This window comes from Ranitomeya variabilis, chromosome 6 (assembly GCF_051348905.1).
Source record: "Ranitomeya variabilis isolate aRanVar5 chromosome 6, aRanVar5.hap1, whole genome shotgun sequence".
NCBI classification, from domain to species: Eukaryota; Metazoa; Chordata; class Amphibia; order Anura; family Dendrobatidae; genus Ranitomeya; species Ranitomeya variabilis.
This window is the reverse complement of record NC_135237.1, coordinates 542,726,830-542,741,006: the sequence shown is the minus strand read 5'-3', so window position 1 is coordinate 542,741,006 and position 14,177 is coordinate 542,726,830. Positions and strand designations below refer to the sequence as shown.

General features: G+C 44.0%; 1 protein-coding gene across 2 annotated transcripts in view; it reads left to right on the top strand.

Moving 5' to 3' along the window:
• The window catches only part of TMEM65 (transmembrane protein 65), a 62,507-nt gene extending 49,119 nt beyond the window's left edge, over positions 1-13,388 (top strand). For both annotated transcript variants that reach the window (XM_077271188.1, XM_077271187.1), the window contains 3 exons: positions 910-952; positions 6,960-7,065; positions 12,005-13,388. In XM_077271188.1, coding sequence (XP_077127303.1) covers positions 910-952; positions 6,960-7,065; positions 12,005-12,106 — 251 coding nt within the window. In that variant the 3' untranslated portion in view covers positions 12,107-13,388. The remainder of the gene's footprint in view (positions 1-909; positions 953-6,959; positions 7,066-12,004) is intronic.
• Positions 13,389-14,177: the final 789 nt, after the last annotated feature.

The following is a 14,177-nucleotide window of genomic DNA, read 5'->3' as shown; positions in this document are numbered from 1 at the left end:
CTGAATCTCCCGGGGGGACGCCGTGCAGCGAGAGCGCTGGATGGGGGGTCATAAATGAGTCATGATTTGATCGTGTCTCTGGCTCTCAGGCGGCTGCAGTTTCTGGGTCGGTGAAATGCTATGATGACTTTTTACAAGATCGTGTAGGACAGGACATAATAAGATAATATTCTGAGAATGGGGGCTAATTACATTCCCGAAAGAGGGGAGATGCAGTATCACACACCGACCGGTCAGATAAATGGCCGCCCAAGTAATGCAAAGACAGGGCTGGGTCCTCCCGACCATCTCATTCCTCATAGTGGAGGATCCCCAAATACTCCCAAATTTCAGCACTAATTATTTTTTTTAATACACACATTTATAGTGATCAGAGTTATTCTTCACTGATACAGAGCTCCAGATCTCCTGCCTGGACACAACATTTTGATGGCCTCCAGCCACCACTAGAGAGCTCAACGCATACCCTAGAGTGAGTTACCTGGAGCTCCGTCCACGGGGACGGCACAAACTCCTCGCTGAGCTGAAGACAGCCAATCGGTGAGCTCACAGGAGGGTAGCGCTTTCTAGTAAGCGTTTCCTCTGTGCTGGATTCACAGCTACACTGCTCAGTGCTGCTCTATATTGTTCTTTAACTTTTTACTGTTTCTGTACATGGGCTACATTGCGGCAGGAGAACAGGAATCCTTTGTGTCTGCATGTGAGGTATACGGGAGACATAATAACGGCTTGTCTCTTCCCAGTAGCTCAGAGACAACTGAATATAAAAAGTTGAGCCTGCAGACAGGAAAACTGGTGAAAAATGCTGGATGCAATTCATCTAATGACCAGAAAGTGTCGCTTGGAAGATTGTTGAATTATATAAATGTGTTTTATTTCCCATGTAATCATTTTTTTTGTTATTTGCAGCTGCTGCTCTAGGAAACCTGGTGTCGGATCTTGCCGGTCTTGGGTAAGTTCCTTAAGACTCAGCTGAATCTACAGTTTCATTCTGTCTGCTATGTAGCCAATAAGGTAACCGTAAACCTGCCATCTCTCTGGTGGTGACTTATCTCCTAAAGAAGCTCAGGATTGGACATGTTGAACTCCAGCATGCCCATTCCTTCTAATATCTACCATCAGATGAGATTCAGAACACATTCCAACAAATTAAAAAGTTGTCCGCTCCCGATGTAAGCGATGGATTGACACCTAGTGAGTAAGTGAATGTGGGAAATGCTTTACAGTTCAATCAGATCTTATTAAATGTCAAAGAATTCACACTGGAGAGAAGCCGTATTCATGTTCTGAATGTGGAAAATGTTTAATGTAGAAGAAAAAGGGGCAATCAGTTTTTGGCTACCCAAGCCAGGGATGTGCAGGAGAAGGCTGATTTCAGACAGAGGCGTAACTTGAAACTGGTCTGTCCCAATGCCAAAATCTGGAACAGGGGCGTCATTTATATTTCTGTTGTCTATGTGGGCGCTCTCGCTTTGTACCTCCTCAGGCACCAGGGCCAGTGGCATAACTAGAGTCCAATGGGCCCCGATGCTAAATTAGGACCTGAGCCCAATTAGCATTATCATGTCCCTATAATGGGACCCTTCCTGTAATATCATCCTCTGTCCTGTACCCTGTAATACATTTTCCCCATCCTTCATCCCTTCCTATAATAATGTCCCCACTCTGGTTCACATCCTGTAAGAAATGTCCCTTATCGTGGGCCGCATCCTGTATGAAATGTCTCCCATCCTGGGCTCCTTCCTATTATAATGTCCCCATCCTGGGCCCTTTTCTATTATAGTTTTCCCATCCTAGACCGCAGCGTGTAATAATGTACCCCATCCTGGGCCCCTTCCTATCATAATGTCCACATCCTGGGCCCTTTTCTATTATAGTTTTCCCATCCTGGACCACAACTGGTAATAATGTCCCCCATCCTGGGCCCCTTCCTATTATAATGCTTCCACCCTGGGTCGCATCCTGTAAGAAATGTTCCTCATCCTGGGTCGCATTCTGTAAGAAATGTCCCCCATCCTGGGTCACATCCTGTAAGAAATGTCCCTTATCCTGGGCTTCATCCTGTAAGAAATATCCCCCATCCTGGGCTTCATCCTGTAAGAAATATCCCCCATCCTGAGCCTCTTCCTATTAGAATTTCCTAATTTTGGTCTGCAGAGTGTAATAATTTACCCCATCCTGGGCCCCTTCCGATTATAATGTCCCCATCCTGGGCTCTTTTCTATTATAGTTTCCCCATCCTGGACCGCAGCTGGTAATGTCCCCCATCCTGGGCCCCTTCCTATTATTATTATTTATTTATATAGCACCATTAATTCCATGGTGCTGTACATGTGAAAAGGGGTTACATACAGGGTTATAGATGTCGTTAACAGTAAACAAATTTACAGTGACAGACTGGTACAGAGGGGAGAGGACCCTGTCCTTGCGGACTTACATTCTTCGGGATAATGGGGAAGAGACAGGAGGTCAATGTGCTGCAGCACTGGTGGTGGTGAGGCGGCAGCTCGGGTGGTTGGTGGGGCGGCAGCTCTGGCGGTGGCAATGCGGAAGCTCGGGTGGTTGTTGATGTGGCGGCAGCTCGGGTGGTTGGTGAGGCGGCAGAATGGTTATTGCAGGCTGTAGGCTTTCCTGAAGAGATGGGTTTTCAGGTTCCGTGTGAAGGATCCGAGGGTGGTGGATAATCGGACTTGTTAAGGCGTGGAATTCCAGAGGATGGGGGGTATTCAGGAGAAATCTTGGAGGCGGTTGTGTGAGGAATGAATAAGTGTGGAGGAGAGTAGGAGGTCTTGGGAGGATCGAAGATTACGTGAGGGAAGATAGTGGGAGATTAGTTCAGAGATATAGGGAGGGGACAGGTTGTGGATGGCTTTGTAGATCCGTGTTAGTAGTTTGAACTGGATTCGTTGGGGAATTGGGAGCCAGTGGAGGGATTTGCAAAGGGGAGAAGCAGGGGAGTAGCGAGGAGAGAGGTGGATTAGCCGAGCAGCAGAGTTGAGGACAGACTGGAGTGGTGCAAGAGAGTTAGCGGGGAGGCCTCAGAGGAGGGTGTTGCAGTAATAGAGGCGGGATATGATGAGGGCATGCACAAGAGTTTTAGTAGATTGTGGGCTGAGGAAGCGACGGATTCTGGCAATATTTTTGAGTTGGAGGCGACAGGAGGTGGCAAGAGTTTGAACGTGCGGTTTGAAGGACAGGGCAGAATCGAGTTACCCCGAGGCAGCGGATTTCAGGTGCGGGAGAGAGCGTGATGCCGTTTACCATAATAGATAGATCAGATTAGGGGGATACGTGAGATGGGGGAAAGATGATGAGTTCGGTTTTGTCTGAATTGAGTTTTAGAAAGCGAGAGGTGAAGGAGGATATGGCTGACAGACACTCCGGGATTCTGGACATAAGAGAGGCGACATCTGAGCCAGAGAGGTAGATCTGAGTGTCGTCCGCATACAGGTGGTACTGGAAGCCATGGGACTTTGAGTTGTCCTAGGCCAAGGGTATAGATGGAAAAAAGTAGAGGCCCTAGGACAGAGCCTTGAGGGACTCCAACAGAGAGAAGGTGGGATGAGGAGGTAGTATGGGAGTGGGAAACGCTAAATGTGCAGTCGGAAAGGTATGACGCAATCCAGGACAGGGCAAGGTCTTTGATGCCGAGAGAAGAAAGAATCTGTAGCAGTAGGCAGTGGTCGACTGTGTCGAAAGCAGAGGACAGGTCGAGAAGGAGGATGGAGAACTGTCTGTTAGCTTTGTCTGTGAGTAAGTCATTAGTAATTTTGGTCAGAGCAGCTTCGGTGGAGTGGTGGGGGCCCAAGCCAGATTGATGGTTGTCAAGGAGAGAGTTAGATGAGAGGTGGGAGGAAAGTTGACCATGGACATGCTGCTCAAGGAGTTTTGAAGCAAACGGGAGCAGTGATATGGGGCGATAGCTGGGCATAGCAGTTGGGTCAAGGTTAGCTTTTTTGAGGATGGGTGTGATGGTGGCTTGTTTGAAGGCAGAGGGGAAAGTACCAGAGGATAGCGATAGGTTGAAGAGATGGGTTAGGGCTGGAATGAGAGCGTGTTAGTGAGGTTGGGGAGCAGGTGGGAAGGGATGGGGTCAAGTGCACAGGTGGTGAGGTGTGATTTGGAAAGGAGGCGTGCAAGTTCTCCTTCAGTGATGTTGGAGAGGGAAGTTATTGGGGAAGGGCAGAGGTCTGGTATATGGAATGTTTGGGGTGGTGGAACAGTAAAGGTTTGCCTTGTTTGGTCTATCTTGTTTATGAAGTAGGTGGCAAAGTCCTCAGAAGAGATGAGGGGAGTTGGAGGTGGCAGTGGTGGGCGGAGGAGAGAGTTAAATGTGCTGAACAGCTGTTTTGTGTTGTAGGATAGTGAAGATACAAGGTTAGTGAAATAGGTCTGTTTAGCAGAAGTGAGGGCTAGTTTGAAGGCAAGAGTAGCTTGTTTGAAAGCGGTGAAGTCGTCTGGCAGGCGTGTTTTTTTCCAACACCGCTCCGCGACCCTGGATGCTGGTCAGAGTTTTTTGGTGAGGTTGTTATGCCAAGTTTGCCTATTGATTTGTCTCACTTTGCCATGCATGAGAGGGGCGACTGAGTCTATGGCTGATGTGAGGGTGTAGTTATAGAAAGCGGTGGCGCTATCCGTGTCGTGGAGTGAAGATATGGAGGACAGGCGTAGAAGAGAGTCTGAGAGTCTGTGAATGACTAGGTGTGCAAGGTTTCTGCGAGGATGTGGTACTGGCTGGACGTGGGGGGCGGGTGAGGAGGACAAGGAAGAGAAGGTGAGTAGATGGTGGTCAGATAAGGGGAAGGGAGAGGTTGTGAGATTAGATAAGGAACAGAGGCGGGTGAAGATGAGGTCTAGTGTATGCCTGTGTGGGTGGCTGTGGATGACCACTGAGTAAGTCCAAAGGATGAGGTAAGGGCCAGGAGCTTGGAGACTGCTGGTTGGCGGGTGTCAGTAGGGATATTAAAGTCACCCATTATGATGTTGGGGATGTCAGCAGAGAGAAAGTGAAGAAGCCAGGTGGATAATTGGTCAATGAAGGCAGTGGCTGAGCCCGGTGGTCGGTATATGACAGCCATTTGGAGATTAGAGGGAGATTAGATACGGACAGAGTGAACCTCGAAAGAAGGGATGCTCCTCTCTCACAAAGTGCGGTATCCACCATAGCTGGCGGAGAGCATGACTTGCGTCCCAGCTACTGGCAGCGCTTGACTTTGCTGCCATGCACAGGCAGTGACAGGCATGCCGACATCAGCTGCAGGCCTCTGATTGGTCAGTCGCTTGTATTGCAGTTCAGGGATTCGTCAGGTCTCTGCTCCTCGGATGGACGCACATCCAGGTGAAATAGACGCTGGTCTCGGTGGTCAGCCCTCCTGCACATGCCACCCTCTGACCACCATCGTTACGCCCCTGACCAGGGTCCAGGTACTAGTGTCCCCTCTCCACATCCTGTAGGTAGGATCGGTTTTGCTCGTAGTTGTACTTTGTCACCAGACATGAATTTCTCGGCTCGGACGATGTCGCTATAATCTGAGATTGGTTTTTAGTCAGATGCAAACAATGGGCCGGAACCAAATGAAGTCGGCTTCACTTATCCGATGATCACATTACTAACAAGGGAACTTTGCTCCGTCCATATCTAGCGATAACCCACCCTTTGTTCATCCACGCTGCAATCCGGACCCCCAGCTGCTGCCCACCGCCCTACTTCCATTCCTCACAGTTCACACATGACAGTTATAGAAGCCGCTTCTCTCTTCTGTCTCATTCCCCTCTATTCATTTAGATCCCATGTAGACCTGTCCCTGAAAAGACGCCTACAGAACTCACAATCCGCCGCGCCTATCTTAGAGGAATGAATGAAGTAATTGTATACACTTTCCTATTGGTTGTTCTGAATAATTAAATCTGGAGTCTAGACCTGACTCATTGACTTCTAATGGAGAGTTTGGTGGGCATATTCTGTTACCTGTGCAGAGGTCCCTGTGCAGAGAAGGGAGGGAAGTGAGCTGTGACATCACCTATTGTGAATGGTGGATCCTGTGCTATCTACAGTATATAGAGGTGTTATCAGTCACTGTACAGGAGGAGGAGGTGAGCTGTGATATCACCTATTGTGAATGGTGGATCCTGTGTTATCTACTGTATATAGAGGTGTTATCAGTCATTGTACAGGAGGAGGAGGAGGTGAGCTGTGACATCATCTATTGTGAATGGTGGATCCTGTGCTATCTACAGTATATAGAGGTGTTATCAGTCACTGTACAGGAGGAGGAGGTGAGCTGTGATATCACCTATTGTGAATGGTGGATCCTGTGTTATCTACTGTATATAGAGGTGTTATCAGTCATTGTACAGGAGGAGGAGGTGAGCTGTGATATCACCTATTGTGCATGGTGGATGCTGTGTTATCTACTGTATATAGAGGTGTTATCAGTCATTGTACAGGAGGAGGAGGTGAGCTGTGATATCACCTATTGTGAATGGTGGATCCTGTGTTATCTACTGTATATAGAGGTGTTATCAGTCATTGTACAGGAGGAGGAGGTGAGCTGTGATATCACCTATTGTGAATGGTGGATCCTGTGTTATCTACTGTATATAGAGGTGTTATCAGTCATTGTACAGGAGGGGGAGGTGAGCTGTGACATCAGCTATTGTGAATGGTGGATCCTGTGTTACTTACTGTATATAGAGGTGTTATCAGTCATTGTACAGGAGGAGGTGAGCTGTGATATCAACTATTGTGAATGGTGGATCCGGTGTTATCTACTGTATATAGAGGTGTTATCAGTCATTGTACAGGAGGAGGAGGTGGTGAGCTGTCACAAAGCTGCTTATAATATCAACTGATTATAACTTTTTTGAGAGATTCAATTTTTTGTCATTGCATATTATTCTACTGTATGTAATATATTAAAGATTTTATGTTTGATATTTAACACCTATTTTTCCTATAGGCTGGCGGGTTACGTGGAAGCAATATCTTCTCGGTTGGGTTTACCGATTCCAGATTTATCACCCAAACAAGCTGATATGTGGCAGACACGTGTTAGTGCACACATGGTATGTTGCTTCCTATGTTCCACCTTATTTATCTTCCTGCATAGTGCCAGAAATATATAAATATATGTATTGTTATATATAGATGGATGGATAGATAGATCTACAGGGCTACGGGAATCTGTCAGCAGGTATTTGCTATTTTATTTGAGCATAGCATGGTGTAGGGGCAGAGACCCTGATTCCATCGATGTATCTCTTACTGGGCTGCTTGGTGCAGTGTAGCAGATGTAGCAGTGGTCAGAATACTGAACTCTGTATAACCCCGCCCTTTTCATGGTTTGTGTACTTTCAGCAAGCTGCCAATCAGTGGTGGAGGCGGGGTTACACAGATTAGCTGGACTGCCTGGCACTATCTTGTCCTGCCCTGATAATCTCCTGCTGGTAAAACACTGATTGTATTGAAACTACAGCAAGCAGCTTAGCAAGTGACACATGACTGGAAACAGGGTCTCTGCCCCTACATCATGCCGCTCTCAGATGAAATGGCAAAAAATTGCTGACAGATCCCCTTTAAAGGGCTATTCTCAGAATCAAAACTTAATTTCCTGTTTATTGGCGACTATCATACTTGACCACCACTCTGTTTCTCGGATTGGGAAAAATAGCTCAGCACTGTTCTAGCCTTTCACCTGCACCAACGAGACCTGATCTTAGTTTTCGGACCCCACGCAATCCTCTATTCTGTGAATAAAAGATAACATTTGATTCTAGGAATAACCCTTTAATTTATCGTGTTATTTCCACCTGCAGTAAACTGAAGTGTACACAATGGCTGCGACGCGCGTGCGGCTGCACAGGGCACAGTCTGCAGCCTCTCTTGTGCCTTTGACCGTAATTTCTGATTTTCCAGCTTCTTGATCACAGTTCCTAGAAATCATTATAACTGTAGTGTTTGCTTGATGTATTCTGTCCATATCTCACCCATGAGATGCCTCGAGAAGAAATCTAATTAAGAAACAATGTTCGGTGCACAGATGGAAAAAAAAAACATAACACAGCTCTAATATTATTATTAATCAGATTTTTCTAAAACCAGATAAATTTAGGTTTCTGTCAATGTGTTACATAACCTACCTTGTTGCATAAGACACATGGGGGGGGATTTACGTAATTTATGCTAATTTTAGACGGTCTGAAATTGATGTTTTGTGGGTGATTTATTGGACCCGGCTATTCTGTGATCATCGGGTGCCTTTCAGGCCGGCTCGCTGCAGCTCTGACAGTGACTAGTGCCACTGTAGTGAACTAATTTCCCCTGTAACTGGAACTCCTGAAGATGCCCCAGTAACAGTGGGAAAAAATGCAACATACCATAAAAAAAGTTCTCCGGAGATCATTTATGATCTTTTGAGCAACAAGTTGTGTAAAAATAATTAAAACATGTGCATATATTTAAACACCTATAAAAAAAATTATGGACATATTAAAATAATACATTTTAAAAATATTGAAAAATTAGAACACCTACAATCTCCACTCCCCTCCGACATTAAAAGATAATTTTTAATACTTGATTATATCAAATAGAGTAAAAACAAACTATGAATTTTGGTATCCACGTAAAGAATTATTTCATTAGTATGAAAACGTGAACAGTAAAAAAAAAATATATATACAGGTCCTTCTCAAAAAATTAGCATATAGTGTTAAATTTCATTATTTACCATAATGTAATGATTACAATTAAACTTTCATATATTATAGATTCATTATCCCCCAACTGAAATTTGTCAGGTCTTTTATTGTTTTAATACTGATGATTTTGGCCTACAACTCCTGATAACCCAAAAAACCTGTCTCAATAAATTAGCATATTTCACCCGTCCAATCAAATAAAAGTGTTTTTTAATAACAAACAAAAAAAACATCAAATAATAATGTTCAGTTATGCACTCAATACTTGGTCGGGAATCCTTTGGCAGAAATGACTGCTTCAATGCGGCGTGGCATGGAGGCAATCAGCCTGTGACACTGCTGAGATGTTATGGAGGCCCAGGATGCTTCAATAGCGGCCTTAAGCTCATCCAGAGTGTTGGGTCTTGCGTCTCTCAACTTTCTCTTCACAATATCCCACAGATTCTCTATGGGGTTCAGGTCAGGAGAGTTGGCAGGCCAATTGAGCACAGTAATACCATGGTCAGTAAACCATTTACCAGTGGTTTTGGCACTGTGAGCAGGTGCCAGGTCGTGCTGAAAAATGAAATCTTCATCTCCATAAAGCATTTCAGCCGATGGAAGCATGAAGTGCTCCAAAATCTCCTGATAGCTAGCTGCATTGACCCTGCCCTTGATGAAACAGTGGACCAACACCAGCAGCTGACATGGCACCCCACACCATCACTGACTGTGGGTACTTGACACTGGACTTCAGGCATTTTGGCATTTCCTTCTCCCCAGTCTTCCTCCAGACTCTGGCACCTTGATTTCCGAATGACATGCAAAATTTGCTTTCATCAGAAAAAAGTACTTGGGACCACTTAGCAACAGTCCAGTGCTGCTTCTCTGTAGCCCAGGTCAGGCGCTTCTGCCGCTGTTTCTGGTTTAAAAGTGGCTTTACCTGGGGAATGCGGCACCTGTAGCCCATTTCCTGCACACGCCTGTGCACGGTGGCTTTGGATGTTTCCACACCAGACTCAGTCCACTGCTTCCTCAGGTTCCCCAAGGTCTGGAATCGGTCCTTCTCCACAATCTTCCTCAGGGTCCGGTCACCTCTTCTCGTTGTACAGCGTTTTCTGCCACATTGTTTCCTTCCAACAGACTTACCATTGAGGTGCCTTGATACAGCACTCTGGGAACAGCCTATTTGTTGAGAAATTTCTTTCTGGGTCTTACCCTCTTGCTTGAGGGTGTCAATGATGGCCTTCTTGACATCTGTCAGGTCGCTAGTCTTACCCATGATGGGGGTTTTGAGTAATGAACCAGGCAGGGAGTTTTTAAAAGCCTCAGGTATCTTTTGCATGTGTTTAGAGTTAATTAGTTGATTCAGAAGATTAGGGTAATAGGTCATTTAGAGAACCTTTTCTTGATAATGCTAATTTATTGAGACAGGTTTTTTGGGTTATCAGGAGTTGTAGGCCAAAATCATCAGTATTAAAACAATAAAAGACCTGACAAATTTCAGTTGGTGGATAATGAATCTATAATATATGAAAGTTTAATTGTAATCATTACATTATGGTAAATAATGAAATTTAACACTATATGCTAATTTTTTGAGAAGGACCTGTATAATTACCAAAAAAATGGCTTTCTTCTTTATTTGTCACAAAAATAAATATGCAAATTAGGTACTGGTATTTTCATGGACGCCAGAAAAGCTCCCAATAAATTATACAGTTTTTCTTGCATAAAACAAAGGGCCCCATGATATTCACGCCAGTATGATGACATGATGGTGCATACAGAAATGTGGTGATGAGCAGAATCCTTTTCGTTCGTTGTCTTCCTTCTCCGGTGGATACATAATTTATGGCCGGGATCCGCTCCTGCCAAATCCCTCATCTTCATCTTTGGAACTTGTGGACAATGTGAACATGTTTCTGATGCGCTACATAGTAACCCAAGCATACGTGCTTACCGAAGAACCGGCACCGGCTGTTCAGCGGCAGCTGATTGGCTGCAGACGTGTGCCGTAACCAGTGGACCTACTGTTAAAGGGGTTGTCCACTACTTTTACGGAGTTTTAAAAAGTTTTTTAAAAACTTACTTGTCCTAACTCAAGACCAAGCCATTAACCTCTGTTTACACTTTTTCATCTTTTCATAAATGCGATTTTAAGCAGCTGATTTTTCTGTTACTGTCCCTTTTTTTTTTTCTGTCGGGGGTGGGATTATTAGCAGCCGTTTGGATTGGTTGCAGCTTTTTTTTTTCTGCTTTTTTATTTATTCATTATTCTTTTATTTCAAATATTGCGTCCTCTTTAAGGTCATAGAATACATTAGGGGGGGGGGGATATTTCAATATATATTGAATTGTATAGATAATATTTTACCTGATTTTCTCTGTAATTGGGGCAGGAATATTCACCCAAGTTATAGTGGAAGTTGCATAGCCGAGCAGGGTCTCGGAGAACCAAGTGACTCATGCTTACTCCGTACACCGATTGTTCATATGACTGCTGGGTCTGGGGGAGAAAGCACGTTCAGCGTTTTCCTTGTTATTGTACACATACACACAGCAGTCGAGAAGGCAGAAACTGTAACCAACCATCTCTGTCTTCTCTATGGGGAGCAGGATTCAGGAATGCAGCTCTGAGGTTAATACAGGATAATGATTGACTTTAGGAATTACCCTTTAATCATGTTATTTCCACCTGCTGTAAAGCCCCCGTCTCACTAAGCGAGATCGCTAGCGAGATCGCTGCTGAGTCACAAGTTTCGTGACGCAACAGCGACCTCAGTAGCGATCTCGCTTTGTGTGACACGTAGCAGCGACCAGGCCCCTGCTGTGAGATCGCTGGTCGTGTCGGAATGGCCTGGACCGTTTTTTGATCGTTGAGGTCCCGCTGGGTAGCACACATCGCTGTGTTTGACACCTTACCAACGACCTCGTTGACGACTCAGACACTGAATCGTCATAATAGCTCCCATGTGACATCGTTGTACAGGTCGCTACAGGTCGCTGGTGAGATGTCAAACAGTGAGATCGCAGCTGCGATCGTTAGTAAGATCTCACTGTTTGACATCTCACCAGCGACCACATAGCGACGCAGCAACGATCCCTGACAGGTCGTATCGTTGTCGGGATCGCTTTAGCGTCGCTAAGTGAGACGGGGCCTTAAGGTTTAGTTTTACACAATGGCTGCGACGCGCGTTCGGCTGCACAGGGCACAGTCTGTTGCCTTTGACCTGCATTTCAATCATTTTAACTTTAAGATATATATATATTTTTTTTAAGTATGTTATTGACTAAGTTATTTTTTGTTTTCCTACCTCTTTAGGGAAAAGCAATAGGAGTCGCCATTGGCTGCATTTTGGGAATGTTCCCCCTCTTGTTTTTCAAGTGGGATGACGAGGAGAAATCGGAAAAAAAGAAAAAGTGATGCTGTTTTGTAAAACTCAAACCTCAGCCACGTACGCAGAGATACTTAGAGGACACTTATATCTGGGAACAATCCGATGTTCAGCATGACCCGACCCCACCGATTCCTGGCTTCCATGTTCTCGGAATGCATGAAGGAACCATCGGACTTGTCTACAACGCACAAAGACATATTCACTGTTTTCCTTCCTTCTGCAGAACTTCTGGTTTGGAATAAATTGGAACTTTTCCTTCAAGAAACTTGGTTGTCTTTGTTGACCTTTGCCGAAAACTGGAGATAATTCTCGGGTGTCCAATCTCTATTGAACGTCATGTATCAAAATTTGTTTTTCATGGCGATGATTCTGGTTATGAATTGACAGATTTTGTTGAAAACCCCCCAAAAACTATTTTGACACTTGAGGCCCATAAAAAGTCCCATAAAATACCGCAATCTGGTCTTAAGCCGAATGTTGCAATATCCTAATAGATGTTCTTCCTATATAAAACTATGATACAGCCATGACTTCCATTTTTTGGGTTTTGGTTTTTTTTTGCATGATTTTTTAATAGTGTTTTTCACATGGGCATGGCTTACGTGGGATGATCTACATATAATTATTATTAATTTTTTTAGGGAAGGATAAGAATTTGCTTTTTTTTTTTTTTTGTTAAAAAAAATTTTAATCCTAAAAATGAAGAAGAAAAAAATTCAATGTTTACCAGCCAGTTTTATTGAAGACGGGGCAAATGTAGCAGAATTAAGTACACGGGTATAGTAACAGTGATTTTTGTAGGTGGTCGTTCAATGGATGTGGGAAGTGGATTTTTTTGGAGAGGGGAGGTGAAGGTGCATTTGATTCAACCCAGTCCCTTTTTTGTTTTTTTTTTGTTTTTTTTCTTGACTGTACCTTTTAGTCTTGTGATTGGTTGCACTAACATCCTTGCAGATAAAGCTAGCCAATCACAAGAAGTGGGCGGAGCTGAAAACGGCCGATTGGATTATGGTAGTTTAGCGAGTAGTCAGATTTTTTTTTTTTTCGGATGAATACTATAAGTTTGTCTTCCCTGGCTTTGCCGAACTCAAATTTGCGTGAACATAAGTAAGCGATATATAAAAGTAACGGGATTCATTGAAGCCTCAAACGAACAATGTTTTCCTGTTTCTAACCATTTATGCTGTAATGTTATAGGCGGGGAATTTTTTTTTGTTAACTGCTTTATTAGTTTGCTCATTTTTATGAAGAATTGTATATATTAACAGTTGTCTGATAAAATATATAAATTAGACCTTATACTTGCAACTTGTTCTCTCTGTATTTTCATTTAAGGCCACAACCTAATTACTTTATGCTTCCTTTAATGGAGATTTGAGGGGCTTCAATTTTTTTATTTTTGTTGCAGCTAGTAGTTTTCACTGCCATCATTTAAAGTATATAATGACTTTCTTACATCACCTTTTGCCAAATTGTGTGAGCTAAGGCTGCTTTCACACTAGCATCGGTACGGGGCCGTCGCGCTGCGTCGACCCGACGCATACTGTGAAGAAAATGCCCGACGTTGGCAGCGGAAGCAGTCTTACGACGCTTCCGCTGCCCCATTGTAAGGTGCGGGGAGGAGGGGGCGGAGTTTCAGCCGCACATGCGCGGTCGGAAATGGCGGTCCCGACGCACAAAAAAAAACGTTACATGTAACTTTTTTTGTGGCGGCGGTGCGCCAAAACACGACGCAACCGTCGCAATGCGTCGGTAATGTTGGTCTATGGGGAAAAAACGCATCCTGCAGACAACTTTGCAGGATGCGTTTTTTCTCCACAACGACGCATTGCGACAGTGTGAAAGTAGCCTAAAGTGAGCAAAAAAGTGTATTTTTTAAGTTTTTTTTTTTTTTTTTTTAAATCATGTACAAAATGTGATAATCCTGTTGTTCCCAATACCAAAGATGCATTTTTTATTCATTTTTTTATTTTATTTTTGTGTGCTTTATTTTTATTTTTTTTTATTTTCACCCAATTTTTTTATTTTTTTTTTATTTTAGTTTAAATGCTTTTGACAATACTTAGTGATGAGCAAACATGCTCAAATAAGGTGTTA